At 40.2% G+C, this 24,752-nt stretch overlaps 1 protein-coding gene across 1 annotated transcript in view; it reads right to left on the reverse strand.

Annotated features, from left to right (window-relative positions):
- The window catches only part of cntnap5a (contactin associated protein family member 5a), an 87,871-nt gene that overhangs the window by 22,973 nt on the left and 40,146 nt on the right, over positions 1–24,752 (reverse strand). Inside the window, exons 5-12 of the mRNA XM_079881324.1 lie at positions 21,194–21,397; positions 20,671–20,855; positions 18,011–18,154; positions 13,625–13,898; positions 11,486–11,629; positions 10,624–10,795; positions 2,454–2,560; positions 1,907–2,026 (exon numbers count right to left, since the gene is read on the reverse strand). Coding sequence (XP_079737450.1) covers positions 1,907–2,026; positions 2,454–2,560; positions 10,624–10,795; positions 11,486–11,629; positions 13,625–13,898; positions 18,011–18,154; positions 20,671–20,855; positions 21,194–21,397 — 1,350 coding nt within the window. The remainder of the gene's footprint in view (positions 1–1,906; positions 2,027–2,453; positions 2,561–10,623; positions 10,796–11,485; positions 11,630–13,624; positions 13,899–18,010; positions 18,155–20,670; positions 20,856–21,193; positions 21,398–24,752) is intronic.

Here is a 24,752-nt window from a genome sequence, read left to right on the forward strand (position 1 = left end):
GTTTTAATGTATTGGGGGTCCGAAACCAGGTGGGGTTCATTGTTGATTGTGGCCTGTAGAATGTTGGTCCACTCCTCTTCAATGGCTGTGCGAAGTTGCTGGATATTGGCATGGTTTCAGCTTCCATGAATTGTGCACAGATCCTTGCAACATGGGGACATGCATTATCATGCTGCAACATGAGGTGATGGTCGTAGATGAATGGCACAACAATGGGCCTCAGGATCTCATCACGGTAGCTCTGTGCATTCAAAATGCCATCAATAAAATGCACCTGTGTTTGTTGTCCAAAAAATACGCCTGCCCATACCATAACCCCACTGCTACCATGGGCCACTCGATCCACAACGTTGACATCAGCAAACTGCTCACCCACACAACGCCATACATGCTTTCTGCCATCTGTCATGTACAGTGAACACCGGGATTCATCCGTGAAGAGAACACCTCTCCAAAGTGCCAGATGCCATCGAATGTGAGCATTTGCCCACTCGAGTCGGTTACAAAGACGAACTGCAGTCAGGTCGAGATCCCAATGAGGACGACGAGCATGCAGATGAGCTTCCCTGAGACGGTTTCTGACAGTTTGTGCAGAAATTCTTTGGTTATGCAAACTGTTTGTTGCAGCAGCTGTCCGGGTGGCTGGTCTCAGACGATCTTGGAGGTGAAGATGCAGGATGTGGAGGTCCTGGGCTGGTGTGGTTACACATGGTCTGCGGTTGTGAGGCCGGTTAGATGTACTGCCAAATTCTCTGAAACGCCTTTGGAGACGGCTTATGGTAGAGAAATGAACATTCAATTCACGGGCAACAGCTCTGGTGGACATTCCTGCAGTCAGCATGCCAATTGCACGCTCCCTCAAAACTTGCGACATCTGTGGCATTGTGTGATGTGTGATAAAACTGCTGTGTGATAAAACTGCACATTTTAGAGTGGCCTTTTATTGTGGTCAGCCTAAGGCACACCTGTGCAATAATCATGCCGTCTAATCAGTATCTTGATATGCCACACCTGTGAGGTGGATGGATTATCTCAGCAAAGGAGAAGTGCTCACTAACACAGATTTAGACAGATTTGTGAACAATATTTGAGAGAAATAGACCTTTTGTGTACATAGAAAATGTCTTAGATCTTTGAGTTCAGCTCATGAAAAATGGGGGCAAAAACAAAAGTGTTGTGTTTATAATATTGTTCAGTGTTTTATAAAAAAAACAAAAAAACATTTAAATAGCAAATTTTTTTTCCAAATAATTTCCACTATTGTATGTTGTTGTATGGCAATATATCATAAAGTACCTTAAAATAATATTTTTTCCAAGTTTTTTTCAAGTTTTTCTTCAAGTTAAGCCATTCTAACAAAAGAATAAGAGTCAAATATTTTTTTCTATTGGTCTATCATAATGCGTGCGGTAGAGGGTTAAGTGTTTGAAAAAACAACTGTGTAAACATAAAATGTATATTATCATATTTCATATGAAATTCTGGATTTTTCAAGCCAGAATACTGAAAAAATGCACAATCTTCCAGCCTAGTCACAAATATTTGTCCCAAGCTGTTGATAATGTAATTTAATGTTTTAAAGACATGTTGCTTCTTGTCCAGAGTGTGACCCTCTTTACAGTTTATTTTGCTAATGTTGGAAACTCCTGGTTCGAGGGCATAATCTTTGAATCATAAGCCACCAAATTGGCTAGCGTACTAGTGTATTACCCGCCTGTCACCCGAGTGTATTAATCTGATTAATTAACCGGGTATCACCTGATTTTCACCTGTATTTGGTGGGTTGGCGGGTGTTAATTTCAAACCCTCTTTATAATGTATATAGTGCTTGTAAAACACGTGGGAAATATATAACAGTTTTGTCAAATAAAACATTTGAGATGGGGTGAGGACAGGAATAACTGACCTGTAATATTGCAGTAGACCTGAATGGGATTAAGAGGGCCACTTCCATCAGGATCTACAGAGAAATATCCAGAAGTGCTTCCTGCAAGCCTGTAGTGTTCACATGAAGCTTCATGGACGGCTAGGAACGCAAACAGAGAACAAAAGATTTCATTAAAGCACCTGAAACATTTAATAAACAAGATCAAGACTATTGTTTGAATCTTCTGTGCTGTCTAGATGTATGCACTTTTAACAGACATTATCTAAAGATGATTCCTGTTAAAAACAGACTTTGAGGAAAAACAGGGATCTTCAAATACAGTGTATTTGATAATGTCCATATATGTCATGTTAATTTCTGGATCGTGTGCATGTTTTCAAAGCATAAGCTCTAATTCAAATACCCAAAGGAAACTTTGATATGTGACCCACTAATTGTTACTATTTAGTTTAAAAAAGATAGGTGTTGTAAATAAAAACTTCCCAGAAATGTTGTGTGAACATTAAATCTCACATAATAAATAGACAGTGTGTTTGAAATGTAGGAATCCATTGTGCAGACCTACAGTTATGGCACGTAGCTCCACTGTATCCTGTACCAGTGCAGTCACAGGTGAAAGAAGACCACGTCTGGGAACACTGGCTGCCATGCTCACAGAAATTATACAGACACCTGTCAGGGAAATGGAAGAAACATACTGTATAAAGAGACACACAAACATTTAGTACAATACAAATATACTGTGAAAAGAATGAGAACAAACCCAGTGTGACCAAAAGTTACAATGCAGACTTAATTTAAACAGAATATAAGCAGTCAGCATTTATTTTTAACAGGCTCATTTCAAATAAAAGTTGTCAGTCGACAGAGAACCTGCTACATGTCCATTTCAAGTCAAAATCTATTTTATGTCAGTATGTCAGTATACAATTAAGTTGTCGCCGGCATTGAAAAAGACCTTAATGTGGCCTCGCCACTCAGACGGCATCGACCAGTCTGATAAATCAAGAGAATAGTTGGCCGTTTGACGGAATATTTAATATCAAGTGCAGCTGGATCTAATTTAGAGAGGGTAAAATTAATATTTTGATTTTTGTGAGGAGAGTATCAGAGACAGGGCTGATGTGATTGTTGCTTGACTGGAGAAAATGAATTTCATTTTCAAGAATGTATTTGCTTTTCTATGAAAAGCACTGAGGTTTATAATCTGTAACAAAGGAAACATTTTACAAATGAGAGAGCAAAAAACTAAACAAAAGCTCAAAGCTTACTCAATAGAAGCATTCAGTGTAATATTGGTAACAATAAATGCCATTTTAACCCAGCATATACTATTTAAAAAATACTGTAGATGACCATTAATTTACAAAATAAAAAAGTTTAGGATTTAGGATTTGATTAAGCCAATTTCAGCTCATTTCATCCTTTCTGTTTTCCCCAATAACAGTGCTAAACGAGCCCTAGATTTCTTCCTGACTGTTGTTTTATTGCAATGGCTTTCGATAAACTAACACAGAGACATGCAAAAAATTGATATGCTTTCAGGAGATGTGTTGATTAATAGCGCATTAATTTGTCTGCTTAACTTTCACAATTACCAGCCTTTTAGCCTGCATATATTATTTCACAGAGCTCAGTTTGCACGTCTGGTCCCTGAAGAGCCCACTTTACGAGGCCTCCACGTGCAATACAGCCATTCAAACAGCCATTAACCACTACAGGGAGAGTCAACTGCAGGCTGGATACTGTTTCAGGTGATGATTTCATTACCTCGGTGCTATTTCTAGTCATGCTTGGAAAAGGGCTTTGCTGGACCATAAAATTATGCCAACCAACGTGCAGAACTGCTCTGGAGCAATAAACCGCCCAGTGAAATTTTAGCGAGAGGTTGCTAGTAAGGGGACATTGTCTAAAGTAAAAGTCGATGACCTGAAAATTTGTTGTTAGGTTTGTGATGTGGAAAAAACAGGACACTATGTGCGTTTTCAATGAATGATGGACAGTCATTCTCTTTAACTGGTCTTTAACTGGACATATAAGTCCCATTAAGTCACATAACGGTCACTTTAATACTTCAGTAACATTAAACATTTAGAATATCATTAATATTATTAGCAATTTAATGCAATAACTGTAATAAATCAAAGAACTAACACATACATCAAAATGGGAATTAAAAGATAATTGTGACAAGAGAATTAATGACCTTATTATGACCGCCGCTAGCGTAGCTAGCGAAAGCGGTCATATAGGGATTGTCAAAGTTTTTTTTTTTTTTTTTTCCCGTCACCTTACTGAATTTTTCGTCAACGATACCAGGGACACCGAAGCACCGGGGAACATGAAATTTGGTGGGCATGTAGCCCCACTAGACTTCTAAGGAAAAATTTCGTTTGGTCCCCGGGGGCCACTTCCCCCCCCGCGCTGGGGCCCCCGTAAATTTTTCGTCAACGATACCAGGGACACCGAAACACCGGGGAACATGAAATTTGGTGGGCATGTAGCCCCACTAGACTTCTACGGAAAAATTTCGTTTGGTCCCCGGGGGCCACTCCCCCCCCGCGCTGGGCCCCCCCAAACCCCAAAAAATGCAGTTTTTCCTAAATAACTACCTGAAGCGTGGCACCGAGGATGAAGAAATTTTTATGGTATGTTGGTCTACTAGACTTTTACGGAAAAATTTCGTTTGGTCCCCGGGGGCCACTCCCCCCCCCGCGCTGAGGCCCCCGTAAATTTTTCGTCAATGATACCAGGGACACCGAAGCACCGGGGAACATGAAATTTGGTGGGCATGTAGCCCCACTAGACTTCTACGGAAAAATTTCGTTTGGTCCCCGGGGGCCACTCCCCCCCCGCGCTGGGCCCCCCCAAACCCCAAAAAATGCAGTTTTTCCTAAATAACTACCTGAAGCGTGGCACCGAGGATGAAGAAATTTTTATGGTATGTTGGTCTACTAGACTTTTACGGAAAAATTTCGTTTGGTCCCCGGGGGCCACTCCCCCCCCCCGCGCTGAGGCCCCCGTAAATTTTTCGTCAACGATACCAGGGACACCGAAGCACCGGGGAACATGAAATTTGGTGGGCATGTAGCCCCACTAGACTTCTAAGGAAAAATTTCGTTTGGTCCCTGGGGGCCACTCCCCCCCCGCGCTGGGCCCCCCCAAACCCAAACCCAAAAAAATGCAGTTTTTCCTAAATAACTACCTGAACCGTGGCACCGAGGATGAAGAAATTTTTATGGTATGTTGGTCTACTAGACTTTTACGGAAAAATTTTGTTTGGTCCCCGGTGGCCACTCCCCCAGCCGCTCTGGGGCCCCCGTAAATTTTTCGTCAACGATACCAGGGACACCGAAGCACCGGGGAACATGAAATTTGGTGGGCATGTAGCCCCCCTAGACTTCTAAGGAAAAATTTCGTTTGGTCCCCGGGGGCCACTCCCCCCCCGCGCTGGGCCCCCCCAAACCCAAAAAAATGCAGTTTTTCCTAAATAACTACCTGAACCGTGGCACCGAGGATGAAGAAATTTTTATGGTATGTTGGTCTACTAGACTTTTACGGAAAAATTTCGTTTGGTCCCCGGTGGCCACTCCCCCAGCCGCGCTGGGGCCCCCGTAAATTTTTCGTCAACGATACCAGGGACACCGAAGCACCGGGGAACATGAAATTTGGTGGGCATGTAGCCCCACTAGACTTCTAAGGAAAAATTTCGTTTGGTGCCCGGGGGCCACTCCCCCCCCCGCGCTGGGCCCCCCCAAACCCCAAAAAATGCAGTTTTTCCTAAATAACTACCTGAACCGTGGCACCGAGGATGAAGAAATTTTTATGGTATGTTGGTCTACTAGACTTTTACGGAAAAATTTCGTTTGGTCCCCGGGGGCCACTCCCCCCCCCCGCGCTGGGGCCCCCGTAAATTTTTCGTCAACGATACCAGGGACACCGAAGCACCGGGGAACATGAAATTTGGTGGGCATGTAGCCCCACTAGACTTCTACGGAAAAATTTCGTTTGGTCCCCGGGGGCCACCCCCCCCCCCCCCCCCCCGCGCTGGGCCACCCCAAACCCAAAAAAATGCAGTTTTTCCTAAATAACTACCTGAACCGTGGCACCGAGGATGAAGAAATTTTTATGGTATGTTGGTCTACTAGACTTTTACGGAAAAATTTCGTTTGGTCCCCGGGGGCCACTTCCCCCCTGCGCTGGGGCCCCCGTAAATTTTTCGTCAACGATACCAGGGACACCGAAACACCGGGGAACATGAAATTTGGTGGGCATGTAGCCCCACTAGACTTCTACGGAAAAATTTCGTTTGGTCCCGGGGGCCACTCCCCCCCCCCCCGCGCTGGGCCCCCCCAAACCCCAAAAAATGCAGTTTTTCCTAAATAACTACCTGAACCGTGGCACCGAGGATGAAGAAATTTTTATGGTATGTTGCTCTTAAGGGCCCACATCAACCTAGCCCATAATCACTCATTTGTGATTTGCGCCCCTCCCATAAAAAATGAAAATGCAATATTATTCTGCTTTAATTGCCCCTATCTTCAGTGGAGATGTTCAGAACTGCACCATATTTCATGTGTATGATTAACTTGACATCCTCTGGGGGTATCCTCTGCTAAGTTTTGTAGAATTTCATCCATGGGGGGGTATAAAATAAATTCATTTATGTGCACATTTAGTGACTGTACACTCATCGGCCTGTAGATGGTGCTGTTGAGCGAAGGGTTGCTGGTTTAGGATGATACTGTCACACACACACATGCAGGAATACAAACAAACGCAAGCATGCACACACACTGACATCCACACGCACAGACACACACCCATACACACACATACAAATCCACATGCACAGACACACACACACACAAACACACACGCGCACACATGTACGCACACATACATACACGCACAGACACACACACACACACACACACACACAGACACACACATACACAAACACACACACACACAGACAGACATGCACATACTACTACTTTTTTTAGGTATATACATAAACACGCAATACAGCCAAATTACTCCACGTCATTTATTTTTGTGGAAAGCCAGTGCAGGCCTGAGCGGCGGTCATATTTTGTACCGCGATGCGGTACATCTAGTTATCAATGGGACATGAACAGCAATGTTTAGGAATTTTGAGGGTTACCAAACTGATGCCAAGAATTAAATTTTTTTTTTATTAATACTTTTATTCATCAAGGATTCATTAAATTGATCAAAGGTGACAGTAAAAACTTTGACATTGTTACAAAAAAAATCTAATGAAAATGTACTGTGTTCTTTTGAAAGCAGCACAACCGTTTTGAACTGTGATGATAAATGAAAACTGGAGAAATGGCTGCTGAAAATTCAGCTTTGCCATAACAGGAATAAACAACATTTAGTTTAAATTGTAGTAATATTTCACAATATTAATGTGTTTACTGTATTTTTTATCAAATACAGTAAATGTACCCTGAACATTTCAAAAACCTTTTAAAAATCTTCCCGACCCCAAACTTTGAATGGTAGTGTACTTTCATGAATAAAACTAAAATCAGTACTAGTATAGATTACTATTTAAACTATGTGAAAAAATTATATTTAGTGATACTTCTTATTAAAAACAAAATCCTTTAATAGGCTCCAGCATCCCCAGGACCTTACATGACAAGCAGTTTGGACAATGGATGGATATTTCTATAGTATTTAACACGTTTAGTTATTAAATATATTAAATAAACAGCATATTCAAGATTAACTTTAAAAAATGCTATCAATAGAATAAAGTAATTAAAATTACTTGTGAGTTCAGTTTGAAAACCCCTGAACTAAACTTTACGTTACTAGCAAAAACAATACCCCAAGGTATTAGGTAGGGGGAGGGGGAAATGACTTTATAAATATGCATTATATATATATTAACTATACTTTAATATTATTTACTGTATAAATCAAAACAGAATTAAAGTTACAGCATTGCCGCTTTTAGTTAGTTTGCTCATTTGCAGATCTCTCACCCTGAATCGGCTTCCCATGTGTCACCACCTTCAGACAAAATACGACTACATCATTAAAATAAGTCTTCCACTGAGGCTTCATTAAGTTCGAAAAATGTAAGTGCTTCACAAAAGGGAAAAAACTAAACAAATTTGTCTCCATGGAGAAGCTCTCTTTGACAATATCCAAAACCCCAAAGAGGGCAAAGCATTGCAGGGGTCAGCTATTTTGGCACACGATTATCAGAGACAGTCTGAGGCTGCATACAGAGGGGGCAGAGACGGAGGAAAGGTTCAGTCTAGCAGCCGGGAGCATTCGCCCTCTGGCAGGCTCACAAAAACTGTCACATAGCTCACAGCGGAGCCTCTCAGACTATGACAGCTGCTCATGAATGATTTAGACTTACCACTGATGGAGGGGTCTTGTCATGTTCATACAAGTTCACTATTAATAAAATCCCACTGTACAGACAAGCCAGAGGGACATGTCCCTGCCGCCAAATGAAAACATACTGAGAGACTGAATTAAAGCTAGTTCGGTGATCTGGTTGAAGGCAGGGTAGGTGATATTGGACACCGCGTTCCAAATTATTATGCAAATTATATTTTACACTGATTTTCCTAAATAGTCGATGCAAATAACAGTCAGTATAATTTCAAAAATTATTTACAAAAATTATTTATCAATTTCATTGAACAAACCACCCAACATAAACAGTATTTTTTTCAAAAATAAAAAAACTCAAAATGCACTGTTTCAGATTATTATGCACAACGGAGTTTGAAAACATTTTATAGGTTGTAAAGAACTGAAAGTGGTAATTTGTTGAATTTGCAACATTGGGAGGTCATATTCACTGAAATCAAAAGCTATTTCAATCAAACACATCTTAACAGGGCAAGTTACATGTTAACATAGGACCCCTTCTTTGATATCACCTTCACAATTCTTGCATCCATTGAACTTATGAGTTTATGGAGAGTTTCTGCTTGAATTTCTTTGCAGGATGTCAGAATAGCCTCCCAGAGCTGCTGTTTTGATCCGAACTGCCTCCCACCCTCATTAATCTTTTGCTTGAGGATGCTCCAAAGTTTCTCAATAGGGTTGACTCTTGAGGTCTGGGGAGGATGGGGGCCACACCATGAGTTTATCTAATTTTATGCCCATAGAAGCCAATGACACAGAGGTATTCTTTGCAGCATGAGATGGTGCATTGTCATGCATGAAGATGATTTTGCTACTGAAGGCATGGTTCTTCTTTTTGTACCATGGAAGAAAGTGGTCAGTCAGAAACTCTATATACTTTGCTGAGGTCATTTCACACCTTCAGGGACCCTAAAGGGGCCTACCAGCTCTCTCCCCATGATTCCGGCCCAAAACATGACTCCGCCACCTCCTTGCTGACGTTGCAGCCTTATTGGGACATGGTGGCCATCCGCCAACCATCCACTACTCCATCCATCTGGACCATCCAGGATTGCACAGCACTCATCAGTAAACAAGTCTTCATGTATTTCTGGGCCCACTGCAACCGTTTCTGCTTGTGAGCACGGGTTAGGGGTGGCCGAACAGTAGGTCCAAAGAGCCCGGAGACACAATACCATCCATGAGTTTGATAAAAAACTAAATATTTAAATGTTTATGCATTATCCAATTTGCATAATAATTTGGAATGCTGTGTATTTATATGTATTTACATTGTCTGTGGAAGGCGTAGGACCATAAAATGTTCTTCCAATCATAGACCTCGTTCCGAGGGCTACGATGAGATGTCCAACATATGTTTTAACATACCCTCGCACACCGTTCGCGCAGACATTACATGTCATCAGAGTGTGAGTTTTAAATGGCATCAATATACATTACTATATATAATATACTTTAGGTTTTCTACAGAATCTTTAAGGATAATTATGAGTGTTGTAAGTAACATTTGACTCTAGTTTGAAAATTTGAGGTCAGTAATTTTTTGGTTGTTGATAAATTGTTGATAATACTTTTATTCAGCAAGGACAGATTAAATTGATCAAACGTGACAGTAAATATATTGCAGAACAACTGTTTTCAACACTGATAATTTATTATTAATACCCTTTTAAATATATTAAAATAGAAAACAGTTATTTTAAATTGCAATACTATTTCACAATACGACTGTTTTACTCTATTTTTGTATTTCAAATAAATGTAGCCTTGGTGAGCATAAGAGACCTTTATATATATAAAATAAAATAAAAAATACAAAATCTTTCCAACCCCAAACATTTGTACATAAGTGTATATCCCCTTCATCTTCTACAGATCTATAACTAAAGATCCCACCATCCATTGTTGGCATTTATCTTGTTTACTCAAAATAAACTTAACAAGGAGACAAGAGAAATCCCCCATTCTCCAAACAGGAGGCCTGTAGACCTGGGGACAGCAGGGGTCATGCGGCTCATGGTCGATGAGGGCTTTGATTCCAGTATGCAGTAATGAGAAGAAGTGCAGAACGCAGCACTGAGCTTGTTAGTGGGCCACAACCTTGATTACAAATGAACTTTTTCCATTTCTAATTAGGGCTCTGCCAATAGCTCAGACAGCACAACCTGAGGCCTTAATAACAAAGAACAGCTCTGATATGTTCAAGTTTCCAAGGTGCCATGAATAAAATAAAATCCAATAGATATTTTTTTGGTAGACAAATGTAAAACAGCAAAAGAAATATGGATGAGGCATATGTTCAACTGCACCTGTCACGAATGCCACATAAGTCAAACTGTAGCTGACTGTAGCTTCCTAGATGGCCTTGCTGGACTGACAGAAGATCGACAGGTTGGTTGTTGACAAGGATGAGCCGGACGCAGCCTTGAAAGGCCATCGTGGGATTCAAGCAGCTGGATTTGTTTTGGGATACAGGACATCCTGAAAGAATAGATGAAAATATATCTGACTGTAGGTGTGAAATATGTCATTTATATCTTCCCAATTTTGCACATTATATTCTATGGTTTCATGTATGCCAACAAAATGCACAAAAGGCAAAATTAGGACCATTTTGATTGCTATATCTCATTATATCTATATCTATCTATATCTATATTAATGAATACATAAAATACATAATTTCATTTATCTATCATAATTCATCTTTAGCTCTTGATAGTGTTATTGTTAACTAAAACTAAAATTATTTTAAAATAATTGTTTCTGGTAATTGATATAAAGATGAAATAAAATACAAATATTAGATTATAAGAAATGCTGCCTTGGCAAATAACTCTTATAAAATAAGTTTAACTTGAACTAAAACAGCTACTAAAAAGAAATAAAAATGAATTAAAGCTGAATAGAAATATAAAAACAACATCTAATAAAAAAGACAAAACAGCACAATAGCTAAAATTAAAATGAAAATACAAAAATAAAAGATAATTCAAATTATTAATAAATACAATATTATATAAATCATATTAAAATGACACTGGCTTATCATCTGATTCAGTTTGATTTTAAATGTTTTAACTTTGTGAGTTTTTATTAATACAAATGTCGAATCTGTAACAGAAATTATCTTTTTTGGTCCTTTCTGGAAATATTTGCATATTCTTTTACCTCCAAAATAGTGTTTGTCTTTTGGTTCCAGGTAGTTGGTCAGCTGGATGGTGGATGCGGGCTCACTGTCCAGGGTCATGATGATCTGCTGACCTCTAGCATTGAGACTCACTGAATGCCACAAACCATCATTCACCCTCTGACCTGTCAATCAAAATCGCCATGTTTTAAGGAACACACCAAGGGTGTATGACCATGAAACACCTTTAAGTGAAACAACATACCACATTACAATGATGTTAACAAACCACACACATACTATAAAGTCATCCAAGGCAACAATCAGTATGAACCGTCAACTCTCACACAAAACAAAACTATGATGAAACAGAGAACTCAATATCACAATACAAAGTGCCAAGAAAGCTAATCTGCTGGCAAAATAAAAAACCTGCCCCCTCGACCCCCATCCCCAAAAGATAAATTCTCTTTGAGGTTTGATTTAATTAATTCTGGCCATTATATGTGAAGGGCGCCCAAGCTGTGCGCGGCCACTGTGTGTCTACAGTCTCCCCTGTGCCAGCCATCTGTTTGTCGTTTGAGCTCAAGCGCTTCACTTCTTCTATTCCGGTAATTACAACACTCTCTATTTCTGCCAATGCTCCTATGACGAGAGTTAGACTCAAAAAAAAAAAAAGGTTTCAGGTAGGATAAAACAGCAGCTTTAAAACAGACTGGCCCTGCACAACAGATGGAGAGTGACCTCCTTCCCCCTGCTGCGTGTCGATTGTTGTTGAACATCAGGATTTCTCACTAGACTGAAACACACAACTGTTGGTCTCAGACACTAATCTTGTTTAGACCAGCATGTATGTGTCCTTTGATCTTTTGTCCAGAACGGTGAACAAAAATGACGTTATTGCCTTTTTGGGTGACAAGATAAGCTGTAAGTGTTGCCTTTCATACAAATGGTTTTGTTTTGCTCAAGCATCTCATTGGTGAGAAGAGGACCATAGAAAAAGCGTGTCATTCTGTGCTGTGAAAGTAATAGGATGCCTCTGCATTGCCAGGCTGGCTGAAATGAAAAACAGAGACATTTATACTCTTGATCGTTATGTGCACATAATTGCTGAAACTGAGCAGCATTTCCAATTAGACTCCTTCAAAGCAGTAATTTCAGTGGCTAGAGTGTGTCATGCCTAGATAAAAGTGACAGCTCTACCATTTGATCACAGCTGCATTTCCGTGTCACTTGCTGAAGCTTTATACCTTTTACAATTTGCCTGGTGCATGTTAAATTGCTGAGCTGAAGAATGAATGTTAAAAAGAATAAATGCTATATCAATTACATGATTTAGCATCATAAGTGTTTTTTATGCTATACTTCTGTTTTTAATTGTTTTTTTATATAGGCTACCAGCATTTAAAGAACAAAGTCTGGTTGTAAAATTATACCTAATCTGTGGGGGGGAGAAACACCTCGCTGGTCTTAGATGATTGAAACTGGTCTCCCAGCCTGGCCAAGCTGTTTTTTAGCTGGTTTATCAGTTTAAATTAACTAGCTAGTCACAACTGTTTCGCAAAACAGAATTAACTTTGTCGCACATCTGTCGCTTTAACCACATTTGTTCAACAATATAGAATTGTCGTTTATGACGTCAAGCAGGTGGTGGAATAATAACTTCTACTTAAGTTTGGTTCGCGATTAAAGTAATGTCTGATTATTACTGTTGAAAATAATGAACATGGCATCTGCGGATTACTCTGCTATTTTTGTTCCCTGTTGTTTTATTTACAGGAATGTACTGCATTTTAGCTTTCTGTTTTAATCTATTTTAGTCCTAGCAGGTCATACTAACAAGAAACTATGCTTCTAACCACATGTTGAGAGCTGTAGTTTCAATCACACAAGTTTGCGATGCTGTTTGAGAAAGTTAATTTAAATTATGGTTTCTGGAAACACCGATTCGTTGAACTGTGCTGCCAATGACGGACAATAGTTAACTAATGACGCTTTTGGGACATTCACCCCAGGCTGGGACACCAACTAAGTCTAGCAAACAAACTTGGGCTGGTTTAAGATGATTTTCCAGCAGGGTTTGCCCCAAAAGTTCTCTCAATGCAAGTATCTGAACTGTATTTTTGAGAGAACTGGGATTTAAAGTCAAGCTACAAAAGAGCCGAGATGGGTCTGCTCACCAGCTGACACTTCTGACATCTTCAGAGTTGACGTCTGATGTGTGAGGTGGAGGCGCCCACTGCTGATCAGCAAAATCAGGTAACGTGGCTCCTGTCCAGAGATCAGTGGACTGGACAGCAGCAGGCCATCAGGGTTCCAGGTGCGAAATTGCAGGCGCACCGAAAGGCCCTCCAGGAATGGTGCAGGTGCTGGCAGCGACAGAAAGCTGCTGCTGGAGCTCCGAAATGTGGCGGCCACCAGCTGTGGTTCCGAACAGGAAAAGGTCACGTTGCCCTGTGAGAGAAGGGAGAACGCCAAAGCATCGGTTTACATGCAAGCAGGGAATGACCAAATGGCAATGCAGCCTGACCCAATTGCATATCTACTGTAACTGATTGCATCTACTCAGATGACACCGATGAGGCCAAAATCACGCAATCACAAGATAGTGTAAGAGATACCGTATAAGACTGTCCTTAAAAAAAGAAAAGGATAGCTCCTTTAAAAATCTACTTCTCATAGAAATGTACAATTTGCATTCAGGACGGTTTCAAAAAATATATATATTCAAGTTTCAAGAAAAGTTGAATTGACTCTAAAAATGTCTTGTTCTGTAATCATCAAGCAAAAAGTAATAAAATGTTTGGTTAAAATATTTACTTTTGAATTTATGCACTAAAAACATATTGCAAAGAATTTTAATACAGAGATTAAAACATGCTCATCATAGAGATGGTGTATTCAAAACATTGTGTGTATAAACCTCAGTTGAAAAACTTAATGGAAAATACAAAAAGAGTGTAAAAAATGAGATGCAATTAAGAAACCTAGTAGCGAATAAAAAAAGAAAAAAAAAAGAAAGAGGAAACAAGCTGAAGGGTTACATGAGAATTGGGGAGGCTGAGAGCCAGACAGGCTAAACCCACAAAGGCAGCAGGCGGTCTGGCTAAATGTCACCAGCGCAGATCCACAGAGAGCAACAGAAACACAGAGAGCACATCCGCAGGACAGAAGCTCACGTAGGCGTGAAAAGGTTACTGCAGTGTGAGGTGAACACCTCATTGATCCCTGTGCCACAGGGCTGTACAGACACCAGATCACTGAACTGAGGCCTCTGCAGACCTTCTCCCAACCTGACAGCCTTAAGCTGTGTAACGTCAGTGCTTAATTTGAGCCAGATCCCAACGGATCTTGTTCCGGAAATATCAGATTTTGGATGTTTGCTTTCCGGCATTTGTTTTGAAACAATCCGGCATTAACAAGTGCATTAATTTTGACAGTGTGGGCGAGAGACATAGCAAGAAAGTGTAAGCATAGGTTTATGTAAATGAATTTGGAGGCTATGTTTTGCTATAGGCCCTCAACAAATATTTTTGACCAATCCGCTTTCTTAAGTTCAAAATCACTCTCATTGGTTGGTGCTTACAGCTAAGTGTTTTGCGCGCAGTAAAGCTATGTACTTGTAGTTAGAGCCGCGCAGAAACCTGAATGATGCTCTTTTAGTTGTGCCATCACCGTTTACTGACGTCATTGACTGTACAGCTTCAGTTTTTCTAGAACATACAGTGTCAGTCACAGCATCTTTTAATTGCTATTTTTGAATGCCAATTATTTATTAAGCACTGTGTAACGGGAACACATATTTGTTTCTTACAGAGATAGATGCAATGTCATTCATCTCTCCTCTGAAGTGATTGAGTTATGGTTGTCTTGTCATTTTGATTTAGGGAAATAAACAGGAGTGTGATGTGATCATTTAAAATATATTTCTGTCTTTCTAACAAGAAGCTTTTCAGCATGAAGACAGAACAAATATGATTTGTATTGAATGGTTCCCATTCTTTTACAGAGACCATTTTCCAGGACATTTCACATTTCTTTAAAAAGGGAATAAAAGACATGCAAAGAATACAGATTCACGGCCTAAAGAATAAATTCCTCTCTCTATCGAAGTCTTAAAGATATCACAATTGCATAAATTATGCTATTATGTTTAATGTTTTAAAATAAATAATTTTAATAGTAAAAAGGAAAGATACTTTTAAAAGTAAATTAAAGCTGACTGTGTGTGAATTAAATCTACCTGGCAGCATCTCTCTTTTTGTAACACGATGATCGAAGGAGGATGTAGAAGAAGATGAGGTATTACGCGGGGTTTATTTAAACAAGATACTAAGCATGTGAGACAGTGTGCTATGCACAAACAATACAGGACAAGGAACAGAACAAAAGCAGGAACTTAAATACACAGTGATTATTAACTAAAAGACGAGCAGCTGTGATTGTTAATGTCCACGATGACTGATCAGTTGCGGGAAACTAGAACAAGGAACACATGTGATGAATGTAAACAAAACAGAAAGTCCAAGAACCTAAAATAAACTGAACGTGACAGTGAAACTTTTAACAGTGAAGCTGTGGGCTTTAGTTCTTACGAAATATATGCTAGACCTTTTCATAAGCTATTTTATTGACAAATCACAGAACAGTGTTGACAATACATTTCTGCTCTACTGAATGTTTCTGTGTGCGCACGATCTGCACGTGATGTGGAGCTACTATCTGTATGTGTGTGCATTACAATGAAGCAGCGCATTAGTTCAGAACGGTGATTAACTTATAAGCTGTTTAAAATGTGCATTCACCCGATCAATTTTGAGCATCCAGATGGTATAATCAAACATATCTTGTGGAGCGCTTACAGTGTATGTATTTATTTGTCATTTTAAATGGAGCATTTAAGTGAACTTCAAAGATTTCTTATACTGTCGCGCACTCTATAGACCTTCTGCGCCAGAGAAACAAGCGCGCAGCCCTCTTTAGAATTTTGTCTTTGAACTTCCGTTTTTGCGGTAGCTCTGTATATTTCAATGGCATCGTTGTCGAAGAGTAATTAGCTGGTGAAGTGGATTTACTAATGAAAGTTATCATGAGCATTGTAATGTTTGAAGCGGATGACAAACGTCAGTAGACCGGGAACATTTTAAAACGAGCGGTTCGTTCATAAATCCTTAAGATCTGACCTTCATGCTGTGGAAATACAAACCAGCAGACAGAACACAATGACAACAGCACTGAAAGGTAATGAGCATGAAGGTAAGATCTTACGGATTTATGAATGAACCACTCGTTTTAAATCTTCCTGGTCTAGTGACATTTGTTATGAGATCTGCTTCCAACATTACAATGCTCTAGAATAAGTACTGTAAATCCAATTCACAAGCTAATTACTCTTCGACAGCGCTGTCATAGAAATATACAGAGCTACCGCAAAAATTAAAGTTCATAGACAATGCTGTCATGCATGCTGTAGTTTGCCGACCGCTTGCATATACCGTATAAAAATCATTAGTTTGCAAGAATTAATATTAACAAAGTTAAACAAAATACCTTTACTCTTGCATTGCAAATAAGCACAAACTGCATGCAGCACAAGGTTTTACTGACAGTTTGAGGATCCAGTGGAGTTATGAGGTTTAGTCACAACACAAGCTCTGTTTAATACTTTTTGTTGGTTAAATATTTGCAAAACCCACAGACAGATTATTCTGACGAAATATGGAGATACAAGGTTTCTGTCTGACAGAGACGATATTTAAAATTGTAAATTTTGTTAATTTATAAAGTAAATGTCTTATAGGTTTTAACATTAGGGTGATATAACAATAATGATAATAATTTAAAGAAACATATTTACAGATTTCGGTCACACTTTATTTTAAGGTGTCACTGTTACAGTGTACTTATACATTTAAGTACTGAGTAATATTAATTAACTACATACTTACTATAGCGGTCGGTTAGGGTAGGATTAAGATTTGGGTGAGGGATAGTTGCATGTAACTATGCATAATTTACTGTTATTACTATGGTAAGTACATGTAACATATGTAACAAGGACACTGTAAAATAAAGTGTTACCATTATTTCTGTAATTGGGCCCCCCGGACATGCGAGCATAGGCAAGTGTCGAAAGCCACTACGTCACAGCGAGTTTAAAGCAGCAGGTAATTCAAAACACTTCTCTCATGTGTCAAAACTCAGTGTCCTGAACATAGCACTTTCTGCTACTAATGTAGCTTCGGGCCAGTTGTAAATTGTTTGTTCTTAAATGAAATAAAACACGTAAAAAAAAGAACGATTTGTCCAGATTTTCCAGGACATTTTATGTTTTCTCTCATCTTCCATGTGTTTTCCAGGGCTGATAATTGGTCATTAATTTTCCAGGATTTCCAGGTTTTCCAGGACACGTGGGCCCTGATCAAGTGTGAAACTTGGCACAGTTTGTGCACACATTTAATGATTCTTGCTGATATTGAAGAGGCAGAAGTAATATGTCTGGAGTCTGGACATGATTAAACATCACTAGGTCAAAACCCATTTCTCATAATACACCAGCTGCTTACCACACTGTATATCTGAGGCTTTCGTCGTTTAGCCAGGTCAATGACATTCACTCCATTGTAGTAGAGGTTCTCCATGCAGCCATGAAAGTTACGTCGAATAAAGGTTCCAGGTTTCCCTGGCAGTGGGATCCCACCAAAGCTTAACTGTTATAGAGAATGAATAAAACATATCTAATTTCAAAACATGAACAACATTAAATATGTTTCTTTTCTCTCTCTCTCTCTCTCTCTCTCTCTCTCTCTCTCTCTCTCTATATATATATATATGCACAATATATTCTAAATATTATATATCTACATCAAATTTATATTTATTTATAAAATTTGCGCATACAAAATATATCCCTCTCAGCCCATAATATTAAACACTGCTTCTGACCATTGTCATGAGACTGGCACATTGTTGTGGTAAACAAAATGCCTGAAGTCTTTGGTATTTTGGACTGTCTTACATGATTTGTTTCAGGTCATGCCACAACATTTCAGTGGGTTTAAGATCAGGACCTGACTTGGTTATTCCAAAAGAGCCAGGCTTAGCCAGTACATTCATTCTGTGAAGCTTCATTGTTATTCTGCTTGAGCTTCACTCTGTTAGGCTCCATCTCACATATGGACAATCTGACATGGTTCTATATACAATTGATGAATACAGTCCAGAATTAATTTTTCCATCAGTTACTCCGCTGTCCAGCACTGCTGCATCTTGAATGCTTTAGATCAGGTTTTTTTTTTTTTTAACACTTTTCCTACATTCCCCAGTCCTGTGATGTTCCTTTGCAGAGAGCACTAGATTCCATTGAAAACAGTAGGATTGTAGGGGCTTACATTTAAAATTAAATATATAAATGAACAAGACGATCAAGTAATTAGAAAGCATAAAACAACAACAGCAGTGTCCTTGCTGCTGAGGGGAATAAAAGTCAGTCTGTGGCCAGGCGGTCTCAGTGGCAGTCAAGCTACAGTATGTCATGTCATTCCTGGATCTTGAGGACACCTTTTCTGCTCATACACAGGACAGTGCCATCTCTCATAGGAGAGGTGAAATGCTCCATTTATAGTGATATTAACTTCAGTGCACCTCATCAGCTGCACTCCAGTTAGCCTTTGACTGTTGTAAGTCTGGCTCTAGGACAGCCGATGGACGCCTGGGGAAACAGTGATACGAGGGGAGGCAGATATTCCATCACAGTGGATTTATGAACTACATTTTTCTTTCGATGATCAATAATGCATTTTCTTGTGGTAACCTAGCACCACATGTCTATTAAAGCCCCCATGAAATCAAAATTGACCCTATTTACTTTGTTAGCGCATATTACTAGTCTTGTGGTGAACAATTAATCCATGCAAGCAAATATAAAAAAAAAATTTTTTTTTACCATGGTAATCTTTAATCAAAATCTGAAAAGTTACTTCCGGTCTGGAATGGCGTCTTTTTCTGATGACGTAGGTTTGACGGCTTGGTTTGAAAACGCGTAACCACTCCCCTCAAACCGTTAGTCTGCTATGAGCGAGAGATTGAGAGGAGGAGCGCTAGAGTAAAACCCTGCCCTCTGTTCAATATTCCGTTTCACTTGGAAATACGTCATAACACTGGAGAAAAGTCGTTTGCAACTTCCGGTTCACGGGGACTTTAAAAAAAACATTGTCCTAGGCCTCCCGAAAACCAGACCTGTGTGATGAAGACAATACAAATACAAAAACTTTGTAATGCGGCAGGTTCCCTTTCAAGGGAACTTGAGCTGCGTCGAAACGCTGTGGGAACGCTAATGCCCACGCCGCCATAAGAGCAAGTGTCCATCTGTGTGAAATCAATGCGCACATCTAGGCGAAAGCGATTGGAGCCAAGGTCCAGCTAGTGAAGCCTCACGAATGTATGCGGTGAGGACTAGCCTGCCGCATTTTTTCTGTGGTACTGTAGTTATATTTACCTCAAACACCTGATATGCATCTCTTGGTTGGATTTTATTTGTATTGCCCTCTATAAAACACTTACAGTAATTCAATAACATATTCAATTATGTGTTCAGTAAATTATTTAATTATTCTTAGACAATGGGTATTATTTCATTTCAAAATTATATCAGTGTGTTTTATATACACTACTGTTCAAATGGTTGGGGTCAGTAAGATTTTTGTGTGTGTGTGTGTGTGTGTGTGTGTGTGTGTGTGTGTGTGTGTGTGTGTGTGTGTGTGTGTGTGTGTGTGGAAAGAATCATTTCCATAAAAATTTCCATAAAAATTCCATAGAATTTCCATAAAAATATTAAGCAGTACAACGGTTTTCAACAATAAGAAATGAGATGATAATAAGAAATATTATTGTTAGTGTGAGCACTAAATCAACACATCAGAATAATTTCTGAAGGATCATATGAGACTGAAAATATTGTATTTTACTATATTGTATTTTATAAATAAATTATTCAAATTAGACCCTTTTATCTCTCATTATAGCTATATAAAAATCATCATACATCTAGGTCAGATGAATTTAGTATAACAGGCCGTTTAAAAGAGCTGACAACATTTCTTGCACCACTTTTTAGACTTGCGTACAACTTTGACCACGCCAGACAAGTTGCACATGTGTAGAATTGACCACCTCAAAAGGCTTGTCATTTTCAAAAAGAGGAAAACAGGGGGTCCCAGAGACCTACCTCATAGTCGACCTCTAAGGAGACTCCATCACCCTTGGTCCTAAAGTGCTGAGTGTGTCTATCCAAAGTGAAGTTGACCTGCTTGTTAAAGCGTTCGATCAGAACAGAGTGCCAGTGCAGATCGTCCAGGAGACTTCCTAAGGTGACCACCATACGAGCACTGCTGGATCTCACCCGGTTGTCATCTGCCAATGATAAGTTTTTCCATATATGTTAATAGCCATGAATAACTTCCAGTCATTAGCATGCACTACCGCTCAAAACTCTGGGGTTGGTAAAAAAACTACAATATTGTGAAACGTTATTAGAATTTAAAATCATTTATTAAAGTAATTTATTCCTATGATGGCAAAAAAAAATTCAGCATCATTACTCTAGTCTTACATGATCCTTCAGAAATCACTCTTATATTCTGTACAAACAAACACTACAATAGTCTCCACTCCAAAATAAATATGGTTAAATATATGAATAATACTTCAACCCTTTGAAGTTGCTAGCTTCCCCCAGTACTGTAACTCACCCAAGTTTAGATGCAAGGCCAGCCTGCCACGATGAAGCTCCAGAGTGATATAATCCCCTCGCTGGCCTTCTCCATGCAGTAAAACACCTTCTGCCTGTCGACTCTTAAATCGCAGCGATATAACATCTTTCACTGTGCTCATAGACTTCTGGTTGAATCGGTAGAGCAAAGAGCTTCTGCCATCAAAATCAGCCACATACGATCCTATAGACACATGAGATTTTGTATGAAACACTTACTGGACACAATCTCATTGCACTTAAAATGTAAATAACAAATAAAATGACAGTACACAGAAAAACAAATTAACATTTAATTTCACATTAAATATTAAATAGACATTTAAAAAAATCATGATTAAACTAGATGATGATATTGGCTAAACTAATAACCCTAGGGATGAGACCACCTGAAACGACAAAAGACGAGGACTCTATTTTTAGGTTTCTGGTATTCAAGAGAGATTTGCAGGTGCCTTGAATTTGCTGCTAGAAACGTGTCAGGAAATAATTTTTGCAAACTTAAAATCCAAATTTACAATCCCAAATTAACCCAAGGCTGGAATACACTACAGAACTTCTGAATAACTCGTCCGACTTTGTAAATTTACATTTAATCATTTAGCAGACACTTTAATTTTTCATTTTAAAAACGTCTTGGTTACATATGTAACCCTAGTTCCCTGAAGAGGGAACGAGACGCTGCGTCGAAACGCTGTGGGAACGCCTCTGCATGATTGCGTCATGAAGCACGTATGAAACCAGTCCATTGGCATGCAAAACGTCATGTGACGTCATCGACCAGGAAACTATAAAGCACACCTTAACCAAACAGCGTCAGTTTCTGATAGGCTGAAGCAAGTCGATCACAGGTATGCTGGGAGTATGGCAGGGTGACGCAGAGTCTCATTCCCTCTTCAGGTAACTAGGGTTACATACGTAACTGAGACGTTCCCTTTCAAGGGAACTTGAGCTGCGTCGAAACGCTGTGGGAACGCTAATGCCCACGCCGCCATAAGAGCAAGTGTCCATCTGTGTGAAATCAATGCACACATCTAGGCGACAGCGATTGGAGCCAAGGTCCAGCTAGTGAAGCCTCACGAATGTATGCGGTGAGGACTAGCCTGCCGCATTACAAACATCTTGGAGGGAAACTCCTGTCAGTAATGCTTTGGAAGCAGCCATACTCCTAGTGGAGTGGGCCCGTACAGCCAAAGGTGAAGGCTGATTGACTGACTCATAAGCAAGTGAGATGGCCTCGACCACCCACTTGCTCATCCTCTGCTTAGATGCCGGGCACCCCTTTGCAAACGAACAGTGTTCAGACTTTCTCCACAGTTCTGTGGACTTAAGCATCTAAGGGCCTAACTGGGCAGAGCAGGTAAAGTTTCTCTAGGTCTGACGTCTGGAGGAGGACAGAAGGCCTGCAGAATTCTAGGTCTTACAGTATTAGTAGAAACCTTAGGAACATAACCTGGTCTTAGGGTGAAGAAAACCCTTTACCATACCAGGAGCAAATTCCATGCACGAAGGAGATACCGAAAGTGCTTGAATGTCTCCAATTCTCTTGAGAGACGAAATAGCAAGGAAAAAGACAGTCTTTAGAGATATTCTCAGAAACTTCCTCAATGGGCTCGAATGGAGTTAGGGAGAGGCCTTCTAGTACAAGAAGTTCAAGTCCCATGTCGGCACCCTCGTGTGGACTGCTGGCCTCAGCCTCAAAGTGCCATAAAGGAAACGAGTTATTAGTGGGTGTCTCCCCAAAGATACTCCACTCAAACGGACGTGGTAAGCAGCTAGTGCTGCCACGTACACCTTCAGTGTGAAGGGGGATAACCCTGCGGAGAAGCGCTCCTGCAGGTACTCCAGCAGGAACTCCAGCACTGCACCCACTGGGCAGTTAACAGGGTCCAGCTGGTGCTCTCCACACCAGGAAGTGAAAAGTCTCCACTTCAAGGTATCCAGTTTCCTTGTGGATGGAGCTCTGGAGTGGAGAATGGTCTCAACAACCACGGTTGAGAGACCAGAACTTATGAGCTGGGCCCCCTCAGAGGCCAAGTCCACAGTTTCCACAGTTCTGGGTGGGGGTGAAGGATCAACCCACTCGCCTGAGAGAGTAGGTCCCTGCTGATCGGAATCTACAGGGGAGAGCCGTCGAGGAGAGACACCAGGTCCGCAAACCATACTCGGGCTGGCCAGAACGGGGCTACTAGCAGTAGACTGACCCCATCCTGGCGAACCATTTCCAGAACTCCTGGGAGCAGAGCAATCGGGGGAAATGCGTATAGACATGACCACGGCCACGTCTGCAACATAGCATCCAACCCCAGAGACACTGGACCTGGCAGGTGAAGGCAGAGAAAGGGCGAAGCCCGTCTCTAACACCTCTGCCAGATCCATTTGCGAACCCCGCGACTCGAGAGCGATTGGCGGGAGCACAGCGTTCTCAACTGTCTCACAACAATACTCATATTCAGCCCCCTCGAGGCCTGACTGAGCGTGCTGCACTCCCAAACGAACAACTCACAATACATGTGTATCCCCACCCATGATGTAGACTGGGTAGGGATGAACACACTATTGAAAATTTGGTCACTCGCCATTATAACGTTTTTTTTTTATATATATATTTTTTATATTTATGGGTGAAAACTCCTGCCTAGCAAATTCTAAGACAGACAAAACACCAGGGACATAGATTCACAGAGCGTTTGCTGAAGACATAGAAGCTGACGCTGTTTGGTTCAGGTGTGCTTTATAGTTTCCTGGTCGATGACGTCACATGATGTTCCGTCATGCCATTGGACTGGTTTCATACGTGCTTCATGACGCAATCACGCAGAGGCGTTCCCACAGCGTTTCGACGCAGCTCGAGTTCCCTTGAAAGGGAACTGGGCATCATGTTGCACTTAACTGTATTTTCCTTTTCTGAAGTGATTCCGATCATATTTCAAGCAATTCAAAACCATCATGGCGAACAGTGCGCATCTGAAGTGTATCAGCTGAAGGAAATAATCCATTATGTATCGGCTTTAATATATCGGCCTTAACATATCAGCCAGATTTTTGTATCGGGCCGATAGCAATAACATTAAAAATGAACATATATCGGCCGATACTGATATAGTGGCTGATATATCGTGCATCCTTATTTCTAAAATTAGATCATAATATCAAACATTTTTGACATATCCTCAGACTGGATAAAATCAGTCTGAAGCTAAAAAAAAAATCTGTGTCCATCATACACAACGAAATTTTCTGTGAAATCTGTCCACTCCGAGTGCCTAAATTCTGCAGACTGATGGCTCTGACTTTGAAACGGGGCAAAAATTCTAAATGAGCTACTTAGAAAATGGGAGGCTATAAGAAAATGACTAACATTTCTGCAGATATTAGTAGAGTTCTTACAGGAGCACTGTTCCCCATTGAAGTTTTAATCGAGCAAGTTAATGGGGCTGAACAGCTCACAGCACAAACGATCAACTCAGCGAATCAAGCGTTTCACTAATGTTTAAATCTAGTGTCTGAATGCCATAACATGTCAAGAGATCAAATGC

Source organism: Squalius cephalus, assembly GCF_949319135.1.
Source record: "Squalius cephalus genome assembly, chromosome: 9".
Taxonomy (NCBI): Eukaryota; Metazoa; Chordata; class Actinopteri; order Cypriniformes; family Leuciscidae; genus Squalius; species Squalius cephalus.